Raw genomic sequence first — 22,763 nt, 5'->3', positions numbered from 1 at the left:
CCCGGGGACCCGTTCGCTCTGTTACCTTGGACAATTCCCGTGCTCATTATGGAGCCCATCCGGGAGTGGGTGTGATTGACAATCCCCGTGTTGGCTGCGCAGCAGAGGGAAGAAGGAAGGAAGGGAGAAGGCGTCACCGCCCCCGGCCAGCCCAGGCCCACATTCTGCCTGAGGTGGGCGCTCCCACTCACACTTTCACACCAGGGTGCAGGGAGGGTGGGTGCAGTGGCGGCAGAGCAAGGCAGAGAGGAGTGGAGCACCTCAGGCAGGAGCCCCAAGGCAGAGGAAAAGGTGATGCAGAAGGCCCAAGCACATGGGCCATTCTGGGTGCTCGCAACCCCGCCCCCACCTCCCCAGACCCAGGCACACTCACCTAAAGGAATCAGGTTGTTGTGGCCCACACTGGAGCCGCTGGCGATAACACTGCTCAGGTCATAGGCAGTCGGCATCCCTGTGTCCAGGGAGGGAGATGTCAGGGGTGGGGACAGTGTCCTGTGTGTGGGTCCAGAACTGCCAGCTTTGTCCCGGGAGCACTGGTAGGTGTGACCAGTCAGTGGCTGCCACCTGCCCCACCCACACGGGGACCTGCTCACCAGCCACAGCCATCCCACTGCTGAGGTTGTAGGTGCTGCCTGTGTTCCACATGTTCTCCGAGGGGGATGTGTAGTGGGAACCCGGCGGGGGTGACGGCGTCGTGCCTGTGTATCTGCGCCAGAGGTGGACTCGTGGGCAGGGCCGAGGGGCTGCAGGCCAAAAGGGTGTCCCCCACCCCCTAAGGCCACAAGCCCATCCTACCTGAAGAAGGGGTTTTTCAGATCCAGGAGGTTACTGGATTTGGAGCCTGTCTGGTCTACCTGGGCCACAATACTGATGTCATAGCTCTGTCTGTGGGGAGGGCAAGGGAGGGCAGCCGTAAGCTGGCTGGGTGGATGGACCCCTTCCTCCCCCAACCTGGGGAGGCAGCTGGCACCTTTTGTTGGCAATAAGCAGACATGTCCCTGAGAGCGTGTCCCCAGCCTTGGCGAACAGTGGTGACTGGAACAGGCACCGGACCTGGTACCAGTGGGTCAGGGGCTCCGTTGGGGCCGTGGACAGCCATACAGTCATTCTGTCAAGAAGGGACAGGCACAAATGACGGGCTGGAGCCACCACCCATGCACCTTGAGCTCTCCCCCTAGGTGTCTGTCCTCTCTGCAGGTCCCCTGGGGCCCTGGAGCTAAGAGACAGAATGGCCACCCAGGCAGTCCTAGTCACACACAGCTAGGAGATGACAATCATGGGATGCCCATTCACCCTGACATGCCAAGACACTGACCAGGCCCTGTAAAGGACGGTCACTCAGAACAGGGTAGACACACTCCCACAAAAGTCTCTGACTTGAGGCAAGCTCTCATGATTCTTTGGAAGGGACAGGGGAACCTGGAGGGGACAGCCTGCCCTCCCAGGCGCCCATCAGCATCTGAACCAGCCACACCTGGGGTTCACAAGTGCAGGGAAGTCCAGGGGGTTGGGGGTAGTATGCTTTGTTGTGGTGTACTCACATGGACCCAATGAATGCGACATCAAACCAGAAAGCCAGACCATGAACCAGCCCGGAATGCAGCATGTGGAATTTGAATGGGATTTCTATCCTGGAAGGCAAAGGGCAATGATTGCTGGGGAAGCTGAACAGGGGTTGCTAGCAGAGAAGAAGGGTGGCCAGGTGCAGAGTCCCGGACTTTGGTCCACTTGCCTGCCCTGGGGCCGTAGAATGACTGCAAGAGCCAGCAGTGGCCCAGCAGGTGGGGCGTGAGGGCTGGTACCTGTGCAAATCCCCTTCTTTGGCTTCTAAGAAGTTCACCGTGTACTTGACAGACTTGGCCATCAGGATTCGGATGTCAAATGTGTCCTGGGAGAGATCACAGAGGTGACCTGGCTTCAAGCTCAGGGGCTAAGAAGGCAGGGAAGAGCCCTACCCCTCTCCCTGAGTGTGGCCACGGCCTCTAGGCTACTCAGGTTAAACCAGTTTGCCCTTCTCAGGCATGCTGGGAGAGGATGCACTGGTCCAACACCATGGAGGACAATTAGATGCCAGCTCTCAAAATGACAAGCCTTCATACACATTAAAGATTTCCACTTCCAGAAGTTGAACCTACAGATAGAGGTGCACATGTATGAATTCACACATGTAATTAGAGACCGTCTGCAGTAGCAACACTGGAAACCATCTAATTAAACCGATGGCCCGTCCATAAAAGGCTGTGTGTGAAATAGAATGAAGAGGCCCTTTACGAACAGAAGGGGAAGATCTCCGAGAAAAATTGTCAAGTCCACACAAAAGCAAGTTAGAGGACTATGTGCTTAAGTCCGTCCGATTGCAGTCATCACGCCAATTTTCCTGTCCAAGTAACACTCTTGCCAAGAACCGTATGAGCCAAGTAAAAATAAAAAACCCAGTTTGAAAACACCGAAGAGTAACAGCAGCAGCCATTGCTTTGGAAGCCAAGACCCTGGAGAGAAGGGAGACACTTTTTGGCCCATGCCTTTCCCCTTTGGTGTGGGGCCTTGCAGCAGCCTCCCTGGGTGGGGAAAGCAAAATGGGGGCTCAGGGTTACGATGGAAGCTGGGATGCAAGCAGCCAAGATGCTAAAGAGAAGGGAAATGCGGAAGTGGAAGGTAGATGTTCTGCATGTGATTTCACTTTGTGGCATTTGCCATTTCCTGAGCTGTGCCCCTGGCTGGTGTGGCTCAGTGGATTGAGCGCCGACCTGCAAACCCAAACAATGTGGGTTTGATTCCTGGCTGAGGCACATCCAGGCTGGGTACCCTGTTGGGCAGCCCATCAGTGTGACTCACACATCGGTACTTCTCTCCCTATCCTTCTCTCTAAAAGTAAACAAAGAGAATATTTTCTTAAAGCTAAAGAAAGGTTTAGCAGCATATAGTGCTGGGAGGCTGAAACCAGGGGCTCTGTGAACCACCTTCACTTAAACCACTGAAGGCTACGCCCTAAAGCATTAGTTCTCAAAGTGTGGTCCTTTCCAAAGTGCCACAATCAAAACTATTTTCATAATAAGACTCAGATGTTTTCTTCCTTCATTAACTCACCTGTGATATCACAACAAAGGAATGCAGAAGCAGAATCCAACTGTCTTCTGTTAAGCCAGGCATTAAAGAGATTTACAAATTAAAAATGCCAATATTCTTACTGAAACATATTGGAATAGTTTTCCTTAAAAATGGTATTTATGTTAATAGGTAATGGTTTTACTACTGTTGTTTTTTAACGAATTAAATATTTTTAAATTTCTTGGGCTTTGGGTTTTAAAAAAAATAGATTTTACTTATTTTTAGAGAGGGGGAAAGGCAGAGAGAAAGAGAGGGAGAGAAACATGGATTGGTGGGTGCCTCTCTTAAGCACCCCAACCAAGGATTGAGCCCGCAGCCTAAGCATGTGCCCTGACCTGGAACCAAACCTATGACCTTTAGCCTTGTGAGATGGGACAATGCCCAACCAACTAAGCCACACCTGTCAGGGCTGGGCTTAGTTTTTAATATCAATAGACATTGGCAGTATATAAATAGATGTAATACACATTAACAAAAGTTCTTTAGAATTCTTTTGTTTTTCCTTTTTAATGCTGAGGACATTAAATCTGAGGACATTTTTAAAGACTTTATTTATTTATTTATATGGAAAGAGGGAGGGAGGGAGAAATAAGGGGAGAGAAACATTAATGAGAGAAAAATCAATTGGTTACCTTTCATTGGTTCCCTGACCAGGGACCAAGCCACAACCTAGGCATGTGCCCTGATGGGGAATTGAACCAGCAACCTTTTGCTTTGTGGGATAATGCCGAACCAACTGAGCCACATTGGTTAGGGCTGAGAACATTTTTTTCACTGCTTTTAGAAAGGAAAGGAGAGAGAAAGGGAGAGAAACATCAATTCAAGACAGAAGCATCAATTGGTTGCCTCCCATAGTGCTCAGACCAGGGATTGAACCCTTAAACCTAGGCATGTGCCCTGACTGAGAATTGAACCCTCAATGTTTTGGTTATGGGACGATGTTCCAACTGACTGAGCCACACAGGCCAGGATACACTCTCCATTGTTAACATGTAAAAGGAACCTAAGACCAAAATGTTTGAGAACTGCTGTGCTACAGGGAACCAGAAAATATACCAGCTGAGTCAGAAAAGCAGCCACCAAATATCTCATTCAAACACATGATTGGGCCAAAATAGCCTGTCCATATGGCTAATTGTCTGAAAAAACAAAAACAAAAACAAATCCTTGAAAGGAAAAACATCATCCAGAACCTGTATAATTTTTCATTCTGGCATTTCATGACTAGGCATCAAGAGACAGGACCAAAGGGTGAGAACCAATCACCAAGAAAAAAGACAACAGAAACACACTTACCACTTATCCAGATACTAAAAGTAATCAATGACTTATACTTAATATGTTCAAAAAGAAAGGTGAAAATATGGAGAATATCACAGAGAACTGAAATAGCAGGCAAAATGCAATTCTAGAACTGAAATGAAGAATTAGAAAATCAGATGAGACACAGCAAAGAAAGGATTGGAATTGGAAAATAGTAGCAAATATGAAAATGAAGCAATTGAGAGAAAATAGGATGGAAATGCAGAAAAGAATATTAGAGTCATCTGAGACAGGATGCAAACGTCTACTCTAAAGTCCCTGTAATCAGAACCGTAGAAGGAGAAAGAGAAGGGTGTGAAGGTAGTGTTTAAAAAGAGAGTGCCCGAGAGTCTCTTGAAACTAGTGAAACATCAAGAAGGGAAAACAGTAACACACACTATTAAAAGAAGGCAAGAAGAGTTCGAAAAGAAACAGCAGTCAGGATAAATGGAAAAATTGTAAAATGAAAGATTTATACCTAAATGAGTAGTAATTGCCTTAAATGTAAATGTTCTAATTTAAAGACAGAAAATATTAACCTGGTTAAAAAATGAAACCCACATATATGCTGCTTATATGAGATAAACCTTAAGTGATAAGGGCACAAAAAGGTTGAACATAGAAGGATGGAGAAATACATACTGTACAAAGATTAACCCAAATAAAACCAGAGTAGCTAAACTACCATCAGAAAAAAATAGACTTTAAGGCAAGAAACACCACTTGAGATAAAAAGAGACACTTTTTTATAATGACAAAAGGATCAATCCAACAGGAAGACACAATTATCCTAAACCTGTATGCACCTAATAATGTGTCCAAAAATATAAAGCAAAAAGCATCAATTAAATGGAAAAGTAAATCTACAATCAGGGATAGGAAAAGCAGATTAAAAAAATCACTAGAGACAGAGATTCGACCAACATGATTAACAAGTGTGATCTAATTGACAGTAACCCAATTCTGTACTCAGTAAGTGATTAAAATACATTTTTCTCAAGTGCACATAGAACAGAAAACAAAAGAGCTCATACTGGTTATGAAGAAACTCAAAAAATTTCAAGGGGCTAAAATCATAGTTTATGTTCTCTGACCACAGAGAAAGTAAGACAGAACACTATGTTGATTATGCCATATATATTTGAAGAAAAAAGGTAGATATGCACATTTAGTTGTAAAATTTCTGGAAAGATACACAAGAAGTATTGTTTGCCTATATGAAGGAGAACTCTGGGGACGAGAGTAGGGAGGCTTTTCACTTCTATACTTTCTTGATTTTTGTGTCATGGGTCTACATATCAGTTTAAAAATCTCAATAATTGATTTTAATCATATAGAATCAGTTCATCTAATTATGGTTCAGATGTATTGCACGCTTAATGTGTGCCAAGTGCTCTGCGTGCATCGCCACTTCATTCCCAGCCTCTCTGTGGGGCAGCTCTGTGCAGGGCAGAAGCGAGAGCTCAGAGGGAGCATGGCTGCCCCAGGGCTGCAGAGCTTGCACAAGACCTGACAGGAAAGCCCGTGTCCACCCCCTCCTGTCACCTCATGTGAGGGCCATGCCCAGTGTTAACTGCAGTATCACCGGGGGTGACTTACCACTACAGGCTGCCGGAAATACTCGTCCACAGCCGCGCCTCGAAGGGCTGACAGGTCTACTCCATGGAAAGATGGCTGGTACCTGCAGAAAGCCCCCGCCCCCATGGCAAGGTCACCAGCAGCAGAGAGGCAGGTAAGCAGCCTGCCTTCTCTCCCAGTTGGCCCTTGTCCAGCCCAGGTCGTTCAGGTCCTATTTAGAATGAGGAAGAAGAGGCAGGGCCATCCCTGAGAAGGCAGGACACACGCAGGGCACTCACCAGAAGTTGGCCTTAGTGAACTGCTCCATGTAGAGCTGTTCATCCGTGAAGGGTGCGAGGTGGACATCACCAATGGTAGGGAACATGTTTCCTGGGAGGCACGGAGGAGTGCTGGCGTCATGGTGGGACATTCTGCAGGGCCAGGCAGAGCCTCCAAAGGGCCCCAGGACCCCCAACCCTGGGCCTTCCCAGCCTCTCATTCATTCATTCATTCATTCATTCGTGCATTTGTGCAACACAGAGGTACTGAGCAACTACTCTGCCAGCAGCCACGATGAGCACTTTACATGCACCGTCTCACCAAACCTGGACGGCCAGCCAAGGAGTAGGAGCGCCTGTCCTGTAGTCCCATAGCTAGGGCTGGGAGACAGGAAGGAACCTGCCAGAGCCTCAAGGTAATCAAGTGGTGCCAGGGGTCCTGCTCCATAAGTCAGGCAGTGCCACTTTATGAGTCATCATCCACTGACATGCGGCCAGGGAAACGGGGAAAGCAAAGTGCTCTGAACAAAGCAAGGCTGACATAGCCCCCAGGCTATGTCGTAGGGACCTCAGGGAAGGCCAGAGGCTGGGTGGAGGGTCACCTGAAGCCCTGCCGCTGGGGGCTGCCCAGGCTCTGGCAGGCAGGGTGGACCTTCTGGCCACTCTGGTCTGGTACATGTCTTGAAATGGGAGGGGCAGCAGCATCCTCCATCTGTGACTCAAGGGCTGTATGAATCAGGGTCAGCGGCTCCCTCAGTGAGTCTAGGGCAGAGTCACCTGGCCTCCAGATGTGGGCCTCCCTCCCTCTTCCTACGTGGGGGGCAGAGGGAGGTGGGAGCTGAGGCACTAGCAGTAATCAGACTGGGGTGGGGGAGGGGAGATGCTCTACTTTGGCTCAGAGGCCACTCACTAGGCCACCTACACAGGAGGTCTGCCAGTCACCTAGGACATCATAGGAAAGTGCTCCAGCCCTGAAGGCACCTGGATGTGTACAGCTGGGAAGAGGGTTCCTTTCAATCCCCCCAAAGAGCTTCCTGAGGTGGAACAAAGGACACTCATACAGGCAGAACAAGGGGGCGTTGCTGGCCCTAGGCCGTATCCTGGGCAGGCTGCTTGAACAGTGGGGTGGAATGCAGCTGCCCACCAGAGCCTGCCTCTTGTCTGTCCTTAGGTCCCAAAAGGATGAGCCCACTCTGCCGGGGAGATTGGGATGCACTCAACCCCCTGGGGAAGCCCTAGCTTCCCACACTCATACCTGGGACACAGGACACAGCTGTGGGAAACGGCAGTCACCACCCACCTCCAGGAGTGAAGCCCAAGGCAAGGTCCCTGCAGCCTGGATCCAGGAAGGCCAGAGATGCTCCCCCAGAGACCAGCTCCCCCGCCCCACCCGCCATGGGGCCACCAGTCTGCTGGGTTTCCACGCTGCTGTCCTGGCCAGGTCCTCGGGTGTCACATGTGCACACACCCTACCCCGTGACTGTACAGAAATACTCAAAAACACACAACCTGAACCAAGAAATGGACACACCAGCACATGTTCAGGACCCGGTACAAGCCCCACCCCAGGGCAGGGCACAGTCCCACACTGACCGAGTAACCAAGGAGGAGGGATGGGCAGGCACAGAGACACAAACATGGACCACTGACAGGCATGCCAGACAGCAGGCTGCCCCTGTGCCACACTGACCCTTGCCCTGTCTCCCTGGCTTGGAGGAGTGCAGGGGCTGGCTGGCTAAGGGTGTGGTTACTGGGCTAGGAATACAGATGACAGGTCAGCTCCTCTGAGCACCACAGGACACCTTCCACATTCCCAGCCAAACACTGTCCTCATGACACAGGGCATGAGATGGAAGGCAGCCTGGAAGCTCCCAGGGGACCTGAGGGTTCCCTCAGTACCGTGGCCAGGCAGGCTAGGCCGGTACCTGTGTGGCCTTATCTGGGCAGGCTGGGCATAGGGAGTGGTGGGGGGCCGGGGAGGGAGCGAAGGAGGCATGAAGGCTCAGGTGACCTTAGCACTACAAGCCACTAAAACAGGTCAGCAGAGAGCTAAACCACAACTGTGCCCACTGAGTAGCAGCCAGGGACACCCCAAGGAGCCCCAGTAGGCGCACCTGTGGTGCCAGGCCACGTGCCAGCAGGGACACTCACCACCAGGCCTCAGGTACTTCTTGGCGTGGAGGTAGCTCTCGAGCATGCGCTCATTGAAGAGCATGTAGCCCATGGGCTCTGAGATAATGATATCCACCTGCTCGGGGAGCGAGACCTCTTCTACCTTCCCGGGGATGACCACGATGCGGTCGGTGAGGTTGTTACTCTTCACCAGGACCTGTGGGTGGGCAGGCCAGAGGGGTCACGGGGGTCTCTGCCCCCACCCATCCACCACTCATCCTCAGGGAAGGGAGGACCTCTGTTGCCATGTAGCCACCCCATTCCCTCTGCCTCCTTAGTTGGCACCCTTCCCAGAGCCATGATCAGCCATGGCCTCAGTTCTCCCTCAGCCTCTTCCCACTGCAGCTCCTGGACCCCTCACATCACCCCTACCCTGATGGGGCAACCAACTGCTAATGGGGGGAAAGATGGGAATGACAGGCTTTGCTAAAGCCACTGAAGCTACCCTGGGACACACTGTCCACCCCAGCTACTCCAGTGCTAGAAATCTGTCCTGTGAACATGACCTCACACAGGAGAGGTGACACGTGTATAAGTTCAGCACAGCGTCCGCTTGTGCTGCGAGGACCGGGAAGCAGCCTAAGTGGCAATAATGTGTCTGTACAAATGGTGGTCCATCCAGGCAAAGGATGCTCTGTGGCTACTAGAATGAGTAAGGAAGCTCTTTGTAGGATGACAAAGTAGCAGGCAAACTGTTAAGGGAACAGAGCAGGTGCAAGATGGTGGTGGGCTACCATTTGTGTGAGAGCCGGGCAGGCAGAGGAGAGCACACGCTTGCTGATGGAGCCACCCAATAGCTTAGCATAGCTGGCATAGATGTCCCTCCCTGCAGCCCCTGGTGTGGGGGCTGGGCAGCTGGGAGTGAGTGGTGGGGAGGGGATCAGTGTCACTGTTTACCCTTTTGTGGCTTGTAGGTTTTGAACCCTGTGAATAAAGGTTTCAGTGGGGAAAAAAAAAAAAAAAACGAATGAAAGAAATGACAGCTTAAACTAATGAAATAAAGCCATGTTGTTACCTGAGTTTCACAAATGTGGGAAGTGGGGTTCAGAGTGGTGGGCTGTTGGCCGGGGCCAAGATCCCACTCTGGTTTGTATGACTGCAAAGTCCCTTGAAGCAGAAGGCTGTCAAGCTTCTGAAGACCCCGAACCACCCCTGAACCTGGTAGGTGACCACCAGTCATGGAGGAGACGCCACCTCAGGCCCGGATTTTGAGGACGAGACCAAAGAGAGGTAATGTCCACAGATCCCTCTGAATCCGGGGGTCATGTCTCCTCTCCTGGGGGCTCCCAGCAGGACCAGTTTCCTAGGCTGGCACGGGCACAGAGCTGAAGGACAAGGACTGGCTGGGGTCCCAGTGGGCCGCTGACCTCAGCATGCTGGGCCATGGTGCTGGCCTCCACAGCATAGATCTTCCTTGCTCCAGCTTGGGCAGCAAAAAACGACAGGATCCCAGAGCCACAGCCAACATCGAGAACAATCTGGGGAAGGATGGGGCAGTGAGAAGAAGACACCAGTGAAGGGATGGTGATCATTACGACATGCACATCACCAGGCTCTGGCTCCCTGCAGACCCAGGCAGCTGAGAGCACCCAGGCCCTGTAGCCTGCCTCCCCTTGGCACAGGCCAGCTGATAACAGGTTGGTTTCTGAGCAACCCGGGGCACACAGGAGCCCCCAGTTCTGGATCTGAAGATGGTCAAACAGGATTTCTGAAGACAGCTAGGATGTTAAAACCATCACTGTGGCCCTCAGACCCGATTCCAGGAGGACTGACTGGGCTGTGAACTTTCTGTGCGGCCTGGTGGACACCTGGCTGTCACAAATGAGCCTGTAGTTGCTGTGGGAATGAGTGCTCACTAGGTAAAGACACCTCTGAGCTCTGCAGCATGACTGCTGAGGCCCACACAGAGGGCAGGAGGTGGGCAGCCCCCGATCGCAGGCCCCACAGGGCATTCCTGAATCCTGGGAGGAGCTCCCAAGGAAAGTTTACTCAGCCCCAACCCCATGGGCCACATGGACCCTGAATCCACTGGGTTGAGTACTGTGCTCCTCCCCAGAAAATGGTGCAACAACTGAGAGGTATCCTTCTGGGACCTCTGCAGTCCTTGCAGGGAAGAAAGGGGCCTGGGAGGTGTTAGGGTGTCAGTGGCAGTGTCTTCTGGTTGCATAATGACCCTAGCCCAGGGAATCAGCCAGTGGCTGGGCCGGGCCACATGAGCTGCCCTAGACCTGGGCTCGGTGGGCACCCTCTCAAAGGCTGCTGGCCCCAAGGCCATGAGCTCTTAGAACAGTCCATGCTAGTGTGTGGGAGATCATCCCTCATTCTAGGTTTGTCTGATTGCATCTGTGTCAGCAGAATCAGGACAAAAGTTCCTGGTGGTGACAGGTATTTGCAGAACTGGTCTGGGTACAGCGGCAAGCACAGAGGGAGTGTCCAGAGGGGCGATGGGATAGTCAGGTGGCAGCACCTCTCAGAGCTCTGGATGAACCACGAAATAAGTGCACTCCCATCCTGGGAGAGCTGGAAGAAACTTTGCTGAAGGGGCGTGCACTTTCCCGACCCCAAGCACTGCTCCAGCACAGCGCATGCCAGCAGCTAGGAGGAAGCTGGGGATGCAGATGGTCCCGACATGCATGCTGCTCTGCCCAGGACTTCTTCCTAGGCTGCAGCAGTCAGGCTCTGGGGCCCAGGGAGTTTAGTGTCCTGAGGGAATTCTCAGCAATGCTGGGGGGACATGACCAAGGCAATGATCATGTCTTGGTCACGTGGGTCATGTTGAGAGCCCTCAAAGATAAGTCAAGGAAAACACAAGCTCTTACTGGGTTTAAAACAGTGGGGAAAGGAATAAACTCTCACTTATGAACACAGATACTCTGTACTGCTTTCTCTTTTTAATCATGAGCATAGAGCACTTCCTCAAATAACATTTCATCCCATGTCACTCATTACAATGTTGGTGAGATGGCACAGAAACTGAGCTCTTGTTTATATCAATTAGCCTAGGGTAAAACTGGTTTCCTCATGTGCCATTTCACTTAAAGTCAATGAACCTATCAACAACATGAAATGAGGACTCACTGTATAATACTTGGTAAAATTTAAAAAATCTTAAGAGATTAGGGAACTAACTAGATAAATTATACTACATTCATGTGATTTGAGAGTGATGCCCTAGACACACCATTAGGTGGGTAAAGAGAATTCTGCATGAGGAGTATGTAGTAAAACACAACCCTGTCACACATATATACACACAGGGTAGGGTCCGGCAGAAGTAACGCCTGCCTGAGTGTGGCTGGTAGGCTATGTGAATGTCTCAAACAAGGCAGACGGCAGTTTGAACGTTTTACCTACAATGTCATATGGTATGCTTGAGTGTGATATTGTTATGTTACAGAATGACATGCTTATGATTTTGTAATTTAAAAAGGGGCATTATTTGTGCTGGACCCTGCATACAATATTAAGTAACTCTAACACACGTGCTGGTCTGTGCAGGGGGAGACTGGGCAGTGGCTGCTGCAGAGGGAAATGACAGAAGCCTTTCCTGCCCATATTGTGCACGATGGGTTGAGTTTTTACAAAAAGTAGATTTTGCTTTTGTAATCTGAAAAAGTTAAAGCTAAAATCCACGAGCAAAGCAATTAAGACAGAGGCAGCTGTTGCACTGAGGTGGGCGCAGAGCCTGAGGAAAGGGGCGTGGCGAGAGGGCGGAGGGAGGCAGGGCAGGCCCTGCTCACCTTGTCCTTGAAGTCAGTGTGGTTCTGCAGTATCGCACGCTGGTAGGTGCCTGTCCGCACGTAGTCCTGCATCATGTTCTGCTGCTGGGACAGGTAGCCATAAAACTGGAACAGAGACACGCCAATGGCACAGGGCACGCGGTGGCACAAATGGCCCAGGCCATGGCTGACCCGAGACAGCAGAAGGGTCACCTCAGGCACAAACTGCCTGCAGAAGGCTGCACCCTCTCTGCTGACCAAACCCCTCTGGCAGCTGCTGGCTACTCCAGGAGAGGGAGTGAGAAGCCAGAGGCAGCCCCCAGGAGGGAAACCTCCACAATCACCGTGGCCAAAGGACACAGCTGGATGCCACCTGGACCTGGAATCCACCAGCAGAACTCAAGATTTGCCACAGGCCGAGTTCTGAGATCAAGGGCCAGCTGCCCCATCTTAGGAACCCCAAAGAAGCAGCGTAGATCAAACAGAACCCTAGGACTCAGAGCGCCAGGCGGGTGAGGTGCTGCGGGGTCTCTCTGTAAGACAACGGGCGATCGGGAGGCAGCGTGGCACCTGGGCAGGGGCACAGGCTTTGGCATCAGGCAGGCCTGGCTTCCCATCTTGGCTCTGTTGCATAATAGCTGTGTGACTTGGAGCAAGTCAGTTAACCTCTCTGAGTCAGTTTTCTCATCTGCAAAATGGGGACAATAATAGTACTTACCTCCTAGAGTTGTTGGGAGGGCTCAAGTGCTTCCATACATGTGAAAGCGCTTGGACCAGTGCCTAGTATGCCCTACGTGGTCGGTACATTCTATCTGTGCTGTCATTACTCAAAATGCCTATGGACTTGAACTCCACCTGCACTCAAGTCCTTCTAGCAACCCTCCTAAGGCAGGCCCTGGCATCTCCGTTTCACAGATGAGGAAACTGAGGCCCAGCAAGTGGAGGAAACCTGCCCAAGGTTACGCAGCTAGTAAGGGGCAGAGCCAGGACGTGAACCCAGGTGGGCCTGCCCTGTGCTTCGCGGCCTCCCAGGGGCCATCAGTTGGCAACGGCCTATTCGGAGACCACATGTACCCACCTGGAAATACTGCACGGCGGAGGACTCCTCCGTCCGCTCACTGAATACCGACCGCTCCAGGGTATGGCCCCGGCAGGTCTTCAGGATGTTGTAGAAGGAACAGAAATCTGGAAGGGGGAAGCTGGGTCACGCATGGCAATTTTGGGGGATGGGAGAGTTTGAATGGGCCAGTGACTCTCTGTCTAGCCACATACCCTGACTTTCCTGCATTGAGCACGTGTGATTTGGCAATTTCTTTTTCCAAAAATGATGATGAAACTAAAGGAAAAGAAGGGCAGCCAAGCCCGCCACTTGGTGCCTGACACAAGAAGGCAGGCATCTTGTACTCGAGAGTGAATGTGCTCCACACAGCTGGCAGCCATAGGCCTGAGCGCCACCTCACCAAAGGGCAGCATGGCCGAAACCTTTGCAGGGCACAAGCCTGCCGACCTGGGTGTCAGACTTCTGGGACTCACCCTAGCAAGTCCACCCAGCAGTGCATGGCAGTGTCTTGAATGGCAGTGGACACAAGGGACACCACCTCAATATCCCGTAACAGGGGACCGATGTACGTGAGTGGACACAGAAGCACTTCAGAGAACCAGTCACCATGGGTCTCCTGGACTGGATGTTATGCAGTCTTTAAAATTAACTGTATTTGTTAGCATAGAATGACGACTGCTAAATTGTAATCAAGTAAAAAAAAAGTAGAAGAAAATCAGAGACAGAAAGTAGAAGGACAGGTGCCAGGTACTAGGGGGAAGGATGTGGAGTTAGTGTTTTGTGCACAGGGGTGGGTGGCCTGAGGCTGGTCTGGGCCATGGGAGCACGGAGCCAAGTGAGGCGGCTCCTGGGAGCTGGGTGGCCGTGGGCAGCGTGCTTCTCCAACCTGAGCTCTCCCGCGCTTGCCCTGTGCCACCCGCCAGAATCACTGCCCTCTGCTCTGCAGCGACTGGGCGCTGTGATGGGACCTCAGGCAGTCTCCAGCCCTGGGCATCTGACCACCTCCATGGCTGCCCCCACACCCCAAGCCACAACAGCCCTCCTAGTAACCCCGGGTGTCTGCTTGCGTCCTCTCAGGCAGGTCTGTTTAAAACCTTTCACTGACTTCTCTCTGTGCTCCCAACAGAGCCAATGCCTGCCTCAGGACTTTGTCTCACCCCCATCCTCTGCTGTCAGGAAGGCCAGGCCCCAGACCCCACCTGACAGGCCCTTCCTAGACGCCTGGGTGGCAGCCCAGCCAGGAGGTTAGAACAAGCCTGTTGGAGGAGAAGGCAGGACCCGAAGGAGCCACTGAGGGAGGGTCTGACACAGAGAGTTCTAGGAACTGAGAAAGTGCCGCCCAGAGACTCATCTCTATAAGGTAATAGGATTTTGAACAGTGAGGCCTTCGCTGGGATGGATGGATGGGCTACAATTTAACTAAGGTCCAAGCCCCCATCAGCCACAGCCCAGAGCCTAAGACCCCCAGCCCTGAGAGCTCTCTGTGCCGCTGGGACAGAGAGAATGCATACCATTGGGTGTGGCAAACTGGATGAGGACACTGTTGCAGCCCAGGGTGATGATGAAGGACTGCTTGCCCACTCGGCTGCACTCCGTCTCGCGGGACACCGAGCACTTGAACACACATACATCTTCATCTACAAGGAGAGAAGCGGGCATGAGCTAGCAGGCCCAGGGCCACTGAGCAAGCCTCCCTATAAACTGCCTTTGAGTCTTATCCTCACCACCCACCCCCTTCCCTCGTTTCCAATTTTTTCGAGGTGCCACAAATCCCTCCCTGAAAGTGCTGCCATGTGCCCTGCCTGCCCAGCCCATGCAGAAGACAACGTGGTGACCAATCAGGTGGTGGGGACGCAGGGACACAGCCTGTCCAGTGGGAGAGGACTGTTGTCCACAGGGCAACCAGGGCTGAGATGGGGAGTGCTGGGAGCTGTGGGGCCCAGGTAGATATCCTGGCTTAGGACATTCCCTCATGGAGCATGTCCTGGTGACAGGCTCACTGCTCATCCAGTGGGCACTTAAATGGGAAGACACAGTGACAGAAGGGCACCTTTGGCAGGGTCAGAGAGTCCTGAGACCCTGGCAGGGGCCCAGGCCCAACTGAGAGAGTCAGGCATTCATTTGCCAATTCTTCCATGTCACATGGAGAGGAAGGGGGGACTATTGGTGCTGGGATGGGAGTGAAGAGTGAATTGTTGGTGGCACCTCTACTTCCTTCTGCTGAAATTTCTTCTTGCATTTACGCAGCATAGTGATCATGAGCGTGACCACTGAAGCCAGACAGCCTGGCACATGGGAGTGTCCTGCCTATGATGCTTAGTGTGGCACACGGGCAGGTCACTTGGCCTCTCCGAGCCTCAGTTTTCTCATCTGTCAAATGGGGCTAATGATGGGGCAGGCACAGGGTCCAGTGCACACAGGAAGCACTGCATCCACGTGCCTGCCACTATTACTGTTACTAGTCATTCATTCAACTGACACACACAACAGGTGTGCCCATTTCAGCCCAACGGTAAACTTAGCATTACCAGGGACAGGACAAATTCATACACAACACTGTGGCCCTGGCATAACACAGCAGGACAGCCGTGGCATGTCATGCATTCTTAGAAAAATTTTGCTCTGGTCTCATCAAAAGGGGACAACAGACAGTGACAAATCATGAGGCAGTCTTGTTTCTTCAAAGAGGCCAATGTCAGAAAATACCAAAATTGCTGGGAACTATTCCAGAAAAAGGGAGACTAAGGAGACAAGACCATCAAATGCCAAGTGTGACCTGGACTGGAGCCTAAGAAAAAACTTTCCAAGAGCTACAAAGGACATCCAGGGAGATGTAAGTGTGGACTATGGATGTGATCACTTTAAATGATCTGGAGGTGATGATAGCAACGTGGTTCTGTAGGAGAATGCCCTTATTCTTAGAAGACACATGTAGAATTTCAAGTTAATTCTGGTGATGTTTACAATGTGCTTTGGAGTGGCTCATCAAATCCACAACAAAATCTATGCATGGAGAGAAGCACAAGTACAAATGTGGCAGAACGTCCCCCATCACCCAGAATCACCAGAACAGTCTTTAAAAAAAATTTTTTTTAATTTTATTTTAGAGATAGGGAAAAGAAGGGAGAAAGAGAGAGCACGAAATATCAATGTGAGAAAAATCGATTGGTTGCCTCCTAAACACTCCCTGACTGGGGACCAAACCCACATCCTGGGCCTGTGCCCTGACCAGGAGGAATCTAGCTGGTGACCATTTGGTTTGTAGGACAAGGCCCAACCAACTGAACCACATCAGTTGGGGGCCAGAACAGTATTGAGAAAAGAAACAAACAAACAAACAAAAAAACAAAGTTGTCTGATACTTCCTGGTTTCAAAACTTACTATAAAGGTACAGTAATTAAAACAGAATAGTCCTGGCAAAAGGCCAGATATATAAATCAATGAAACAGAATTAGAGTCCAGAAATAAACCCTTACATTTACAATCAACTGATTTTTAACAAGGGTGCCAAGAACACTCAGTGGGGAGAAAAGAGGATCTTCAAAGAGTGGTGCTGGGGTAACTGGATCTCCACTTGAAAAGAATCAAGTTGGGTCCCTACCTCATACCACACATAAAACCTAACTCAAGTGGGTTAATGACCTAAATGTAAGAGTGAAAACTATAAAACTTCTAAAAGAAAACAATGGAGTAAGTCTTCATAATTTGGCAAAGGATTTGGCAAAGCTTTCTAGACATGGCACCAAAAACAAGAGTATCAAAAGAAAAACTACATACATTGGATTTCATTGAAATTTAAAATTTTTGTGCCCCAAAGGACACTATCAAAAAAGTGAAAAGACAACCTACAGAATGGGAGAAAGTATTTGCACATCATAAGCCTGTATATACTAGCAGCCAGAACACACAAAGAACCCTTTTTAAATTATTTATTTTTTAGAAAGAAGGTAAGGGAGGAAGAAAGGAAGGGAGAGAAACACTGATGTGAGAGAGAAACATTGATCAGCTGCTTCTTGTGCACACCCCGACTGGGGACCAAACCTGTGACCCAGGCATGTGCCCCAACCGGGATCAAACTGGAGACTTTTCGCTTTGTGGAATGATGTCCAACCAAGTGAGCCACATGGTCAGGGCTACAAAAAACTCTTAACAACAAAAAGATAACAACCCAATTCAAAAGCATGCAAAGGACTCAAAGAGACATGTTTCTCCAAAGACACACAAATGTCCAACAAACTCATGAAAAAACATCATTAGTCATTAGCAAATACAAATCAAAACAGCTATGAGATATTACTTCACACCCACTAGAATGGCTATAATTTAAAACAAACAAAGAAAGCCCTGGCTGGGGTGGCTCAATCCTTGCAGGCCTGAGAACCAGAGGGCTGCTGGTTCGATTCCCAGTCAGGGCACATGCCTGGGTTGCAGACCAGGTCCCTAATAGGGGAGTATGTGGGAGGCAACCACACACTGAGGTTTCTCTCCCTCTCTTTCTCCTTCCCTTCCCCTCTCTCTAAAAATAAATAAATAAAATCTTTAAGAAATTAAAAACAAAATAGGGTGAAAACGACAAGTATTGGCAAGAATGTGGGGAAACTGGAACACTCGTATCCTGCTTGGTAGCAATAGAAAATGGTGAAAACAGTTGGGTGATTCCTAACAAAGTTAAAAATACAGTTTCCCTCTGACACAACAATCCCACTCATAGCTAGAGCCAAAAGAACTGAAAACAGGTATTCAAACAAATACCTGTGTGCAAATACTCAAAGTAGTGCTATTCACAACAGCCAACAAGCTGAAACAACTCAAATGTTCATCGACTACTGAACGGATAAACAAGACGTGCTGCATCCATACAAAGAAATATTCAGCCATAAGAAAGAATGGAGCCTGACACGTCTACCAGAGGGACGAAGCTCAGAAACATTATGCCCAGTGAAAGAAGCCAGACACAAAAGGTCACACATACACGATTCTGTTAATATGAAGTATCCAGAATTGACAAATCCAGAGACAAAAAGCAAACTGGTGGTTGCCAGGGGATGGGAGGAGGGAGGATGAGGAATGATTGCTTAATGGATACAGGTTTTCTTGGGGTTGATGAACATGTTTTGGAACTAGATAGAGGTGATGGTTACATGATAGTGGGAATGTACTCAGTGCCCATGAACTCAGTGCACCTTAAAATGGTTTATGTCACACAAATTTTACCTCAACAGAAAAAACTGTTCCCAGTGGGCGATTGTAAAAGGCCTATAGTTTCTTTCACTGGGCCCCTTGCTCTCCTGTGTGGTCCGAGCACTGGGCCAGACCCTGGAAGAGGGCTGCCTGAGCCACAGGGCGGGTTCCACCAAGCTGCCTGCTCACACCTCAGGGGCCAGGTCCCACTGAACTGCAGTGGGGGTGAAGGCAGTGCCGCAGGCTCACGGCCATGCAGCACCCAGAGAGGACTCATGCAAGGTACTCCTAAGTCCAGCTATAAGTAGGTCCCAGGAAGAAACCCCAAACCTTGGCATGGTGCCCTCGCCCATGCCCCTCGGGGCAGGAGATAAGCCAATCCGTTGGCTGAGCCAGGGTGACAGCAGGCAGACCAGTGAGGGCCTCTGTTTACAAGCAGCCTGGCAACTCACCGGTTGCCCCAGCGCCCCCTGCAACCTGGAGCAGGGCCGGTGACCACAGGGACCTGTGGCTGAGGGAAGCTCAGCAGCATCTAGAGATGCTGGGCTTGGGCCAGAGTAGCTGGGGCTGATGGCAACCTGACCTGTCCCATCACGACAGTGGAGCCCAAAGCTAGTGAAGGCAGCCTTTTGTGCAAGTCATAGCTATGCCACCCCACAGGCCCGTCCCTGGTATATAGGAGGTGTTTGGTAAATATTTGACAGAAAAAAAAAAAGGTGGGTCATGTTCCTACCTGCTTTCAAAAGCCTCAAAAGTCCGAGTTCTCGGACTGGCAGTCATATGACCTGTACCCCTCATTCATCATCCTCTCCACTCCCCAGCCCCTTCCCCATGGCCACCATCAACCCTCCTGCAATGGCCCAGCTGGGCCTTCTTACATGCTGTTGCCCTCTCCCCTCCTCACGCCTTCTCTTACTAGGATGGGTCCTCAGGACAGTGGGTAGAGGTGGTGGCGTTGTGCTTCTACCTGCCTGTGGCCTGCTGCCCATGAGGCTTAGGCTCACCCACTGTCCATGGTCACCTGTGGCCATGAAGAGCACAACTTGAAACATACACCCTGCTTCCTGGCTCCCTCACGGTTCCCCATGGGGAGAATGTCCTGGGACAGCCTCTCCCCTTGGGAAAAGGGGCACAGATCTCCTGGGGAAATGACGATTAGGCCCCCCCACAGGCACAGCCCTGTCTCTCCGGAAACCTACTGGCAAACTTAAAGGCGGACACCACCCTCTCAAGCCACCCATTATTCAGTCAGTGGGTGAGCCACAGAAAAGGCAGGAACTCGAGGCCTCTGTGCCCTGCCTCCAGAAACCAACCTAGAGAGCACAGCTTTGTCACATCGCTGATGTATTTGGAGGCTATGTGCACATGGCCCAGAGAGGTGGGGGACAGGAAGCAGGAAAGGGGTTAGCAGACTGCTACGACAATTAAGTGGAGGTTGACACAAAGGGGGTGGCGGCCAGGAGGCTGTGCTGGGGGTCCCACGGATTGGGATCAGCAGAGCTGTGTTCCTTTTCCCTGCAGTAACAGAAACAACAGCCGAGCTGTGACCTGGCCCACTGTCTGGGTCAGCGTTCTCCGGAGAGGCTCTCCCTAGCTGGGGTCTAAACTGGGAGTGTGAGAGAGATCAACCCAGACTGAGGGAGGTTAATCATGCCACATCCACCACAAATGTATGCCCTGCTCCTGGTCCCAGCCAGGCACCATGGGCTGGCCTCCCTCCCACCTGACACCCTGCCAAGTCTGCCCTACTGAAGCTCTGGGGCCAAGGGATAAGAGACCAAAATCACCAGGGACACCACCACTGGGTAGGTGTGCCCAGGATGGTACCACAGTGGGGTCAGAAAACCACCCCACCTCCAGGGAAGTAAGGCCCCTGCAAATCAGTATCATAAACACAGAGGTCCCAGGTGGAGCCACCCCAAACCCTGCCCATACCCTTCTGGGGCCAGGATGTCAGACCATGCGTAACAACATCCTCCAGGGGCCAGGCTCTGTTCCTGCACTTTACAGGAACCCCTCATAGTACTCCTGTGGGTATCTACTGTCACTGCCCCCATTGGCTCAAATGAGGAATGGGCCTAGACAGGTTAAGTATCTGACTCAAGGTCACACACAAGCCAGTGGCTCGAGTGACTGGCTCCAGGGTCTGGGCTCCTAATGGACAGGCTGCCCAACCTCTCTAAGCTTCCTAGATCAGGGTCAACCAACTTTCTCCGTACAGGAGCAGATAGTAGTAAATATTTTTGGCTTTGTGGGCCATATAATCTGCTACTACAACTCAACTCTGCCACATACAACATGTAAACAATCAAGTGTTACTATGTGCCAACAAAACTTTATTGTTGGGTTGGCCAAAAAGTCCATATGGTTTTTTCCATAAAATAAAAGACACAGTTTTCATTTTCACCAATAACTTTATTGATTTGGATATTTTGAGTATGTGGGCTATCTCCTGCTATGGGCTTCTAGTGGGTAGAGGCTAAGGGTGCTTCTAAACATCTTCTATCTCATAAGAGAGCTCCACAGCAAAGAATTATTTGTCCAAAATGTCAGTAGCATGAAGGAACTTTGCAAACCACTTCTGATACATTCCATCAGTCACAGCAACTTCTCCATACACTGCACAAATCTTTTTTTTTTTTGCATTTTTACCTTTCTTAAAATAAAGCATAAAATGCCAAAAATGTTGCATATCCTCTTCCATCTTCAGTATTAAAAAGGCTGCATAGGCCCTGGCTGGAGTGGCTCAGTGGACTGAGTGATGGCCTGCAAACTGAAGGGTCGCCAGTCAATTTTCAGTCAGGGCACATGCCTGGGTTGTGGCCCAGGTCCCAAGTTGGGGGCATGTGAGAGGCAACCAACCAATCGATGTATCTCTCACACATCAATGTTTCTCTCCCTATCTTTTTATCTCTTCCCCTCTCTCTAAAAATAAGTAAGTAAAATCTTTAAAAATAAAAAAATAAAAATGGCTGCACAAAACTTCAATTTTTTTCAATGTACAGCTGGTATGACAGCTGTCACAATACAATCTAACAAAATTATTTCAAATGAAGTTAAAGACAACTAAGCACTACTAGAGCCATCGTATGGAAAAAACATAACGAACTTTTTGGCCAATCCAATACAAACCCAGCAGGGGCATCTAGAACTACAGGAGCAGGAGGCTGGATGCTGAGCCCCCTTCTCCACCCACATCATTTGCTCACCAGACATTGAGCAACAGAGACACCATCCCCACCTAGGAGGGGAGGGGAGGGGAGGTGAAGTGAGGCAAGCAGGGTGGCAGTTATGAGGATCCCCAGGTGATGGGCACCGAGGCCAGGGGAGGAGGGCCACAGTGGGAACCTGGAGGTGGCACCTGATCCAGCCTGGGAAAGAGATCGGGAACAAATTCACCAATGAGAGGAAACAGCACACGGGAAAAGAGGGAAAAGGGGGCTGCAATGCTGAAATTTACAATATATAGTCTGGCAGAAGTAACGCCTGTTTGAGTGTGGTTGGTAGGGTAATAATACGAATGTAATAATTTAGTTCCAATTTGAACATTTCACCTAAAATGTCATATGGTGTGCTTGAGTGTGATATTATGGTACAGAATTACATGCCTATGATTTTGTAATAAAAGATTTTTTAATAACAAGGGGGCATGATTTGTGCCAGACCCTGTATGTATTTATTACCTGTTCCTGGCACAGAGTTCCCAAAACTCTTCGAATTTCCTAAGTGATAATAATAATAAAAAGTGTCTTTTGTTTCATAACACCCCTTTCAACCACTGCAGAGTGGTGAAAAGTTAGTTAGTGAGAAGACCCTTGAAATGTCCCTAAGGATAAAGGCTGGTTGTCAGAGGGACCAAGTATTAGAGGGTTGGAACTCTTAGTCTCCCTTACCCCACAACTCCCACCCCACAACTATCAATAGCCAAAGATTTCATCAAATGTCTACATAATAAAGCCTCCATAAAAACTCAAAAGGACTGGGTTCTGCGAGCTTTCAGGTTGGTAAACACCTGGAGATTTGGGGAGAGTGGCACACCTGGGAGAGCATAGAAGCTTCGTGCCTCCCCATGCCACACCTTGCCCTATACATCTCTTCCATCTGCTGTTCCTGAAGTAAAGCTTTTTATAGTAACCTGAATCTGGTCAGTGCAATGGTTTCCTGAGTTCTGTGAGTCACTCTAAGAGATCTGTCAAACCAGAGGATGGTGTCAAGGGAAAACCCAATTTATAGCTGGTAGCTCCGAAGCACAGGTGACAACCTGGATCTGCTACTAGTGTACAATCTTGCGGGACCCGCCCCTTAACCTGTGGGATCTATTGCTATCTCCAAGGAGGTAGTGTCAGAACTGAGTTGAATTACAGGATACCCAGCTTGGTGTGTGG

General features: G+C 50.3%; 1 protein-coding gene across 2 annotated transcripts in view; it reads right to left on the bottom strand.

The window, feature by feature from the left end:
* CARM1 (coactivator associated arginine methyltransferase 1) overlaps positions 1–22,763 on the bottom strand; it is a 43,111-nt gene that overhangs the window by 1,689 nt on the left and 18,659 nt on the right. The window contains exons 2-15 of one of the 2 annotated variants that reach the window (XM_045852964.1): positions 14,708–14,833; positions 13,215–13,321; positions 12,158–12,262; positions 9,785–9,895; positions 8,397–8,574; positions 6,267–6,357; positions 6,010–6,091; positions 1,803–1,888; positions 1,542–1,631; positions 971–1,108; positions 796–885; positions 594–706; positions 374–451; positions 26–94 (exon numbers count right to left, since the gene is read on the bottom strand). In XM_045852964.1, coding sequence (XP_045708920.1) covers positions 26–94; positions 374–451; positions 594–706; positions 796–885; positions 971–1,108; positions 1,542–1,631; positions 1,803–1,888; positions 6,010–6,091; positions 6,267–6,357; positions 8,397–8,574; positions 9,785–9,895; positions 12,158–12,262; positions 13,215–13,321; positions 14,708–14,833 — 1,464 coding nt within the window. The remainder of the gene's footprint in view (positions 1–25; positions 95–373; positions 452–593; positions 707–795; positions 886–970; positions 1,109–1,541; positions 1,632–1,802; positions 1,889–6,009; positions 6,092–6,266; positions 6,358–8,396; positions 8,575–9,784; positions 9,896–12,157; positions 12,263–13,214; positions 13,322–14,707; positions 14,834–22,763) is intronic. The other variant, XM_045852965.1, reaches the window with a different exon arrangement.

Source organism: Phyllostomus hastatus, unplaced genomic scaffold, assembly GCF_019186645.2.
Source record: "Phyllostomus hastatus isolate PE091 unplaced genomic scaffold, TTU_PhHast_1.1 phas_contig_98, whole genome shotgun sequence".
Lineage (NCBI taxonomy): Eukaryota > Metazoa > Chordata > Mammalia > Chiroptera > Phyllostomidae > Phyllostomus > Phyllostomus hastatus.
This window is presented reverse-complemented; position numbering and strand designations above follow the sequence as displayed.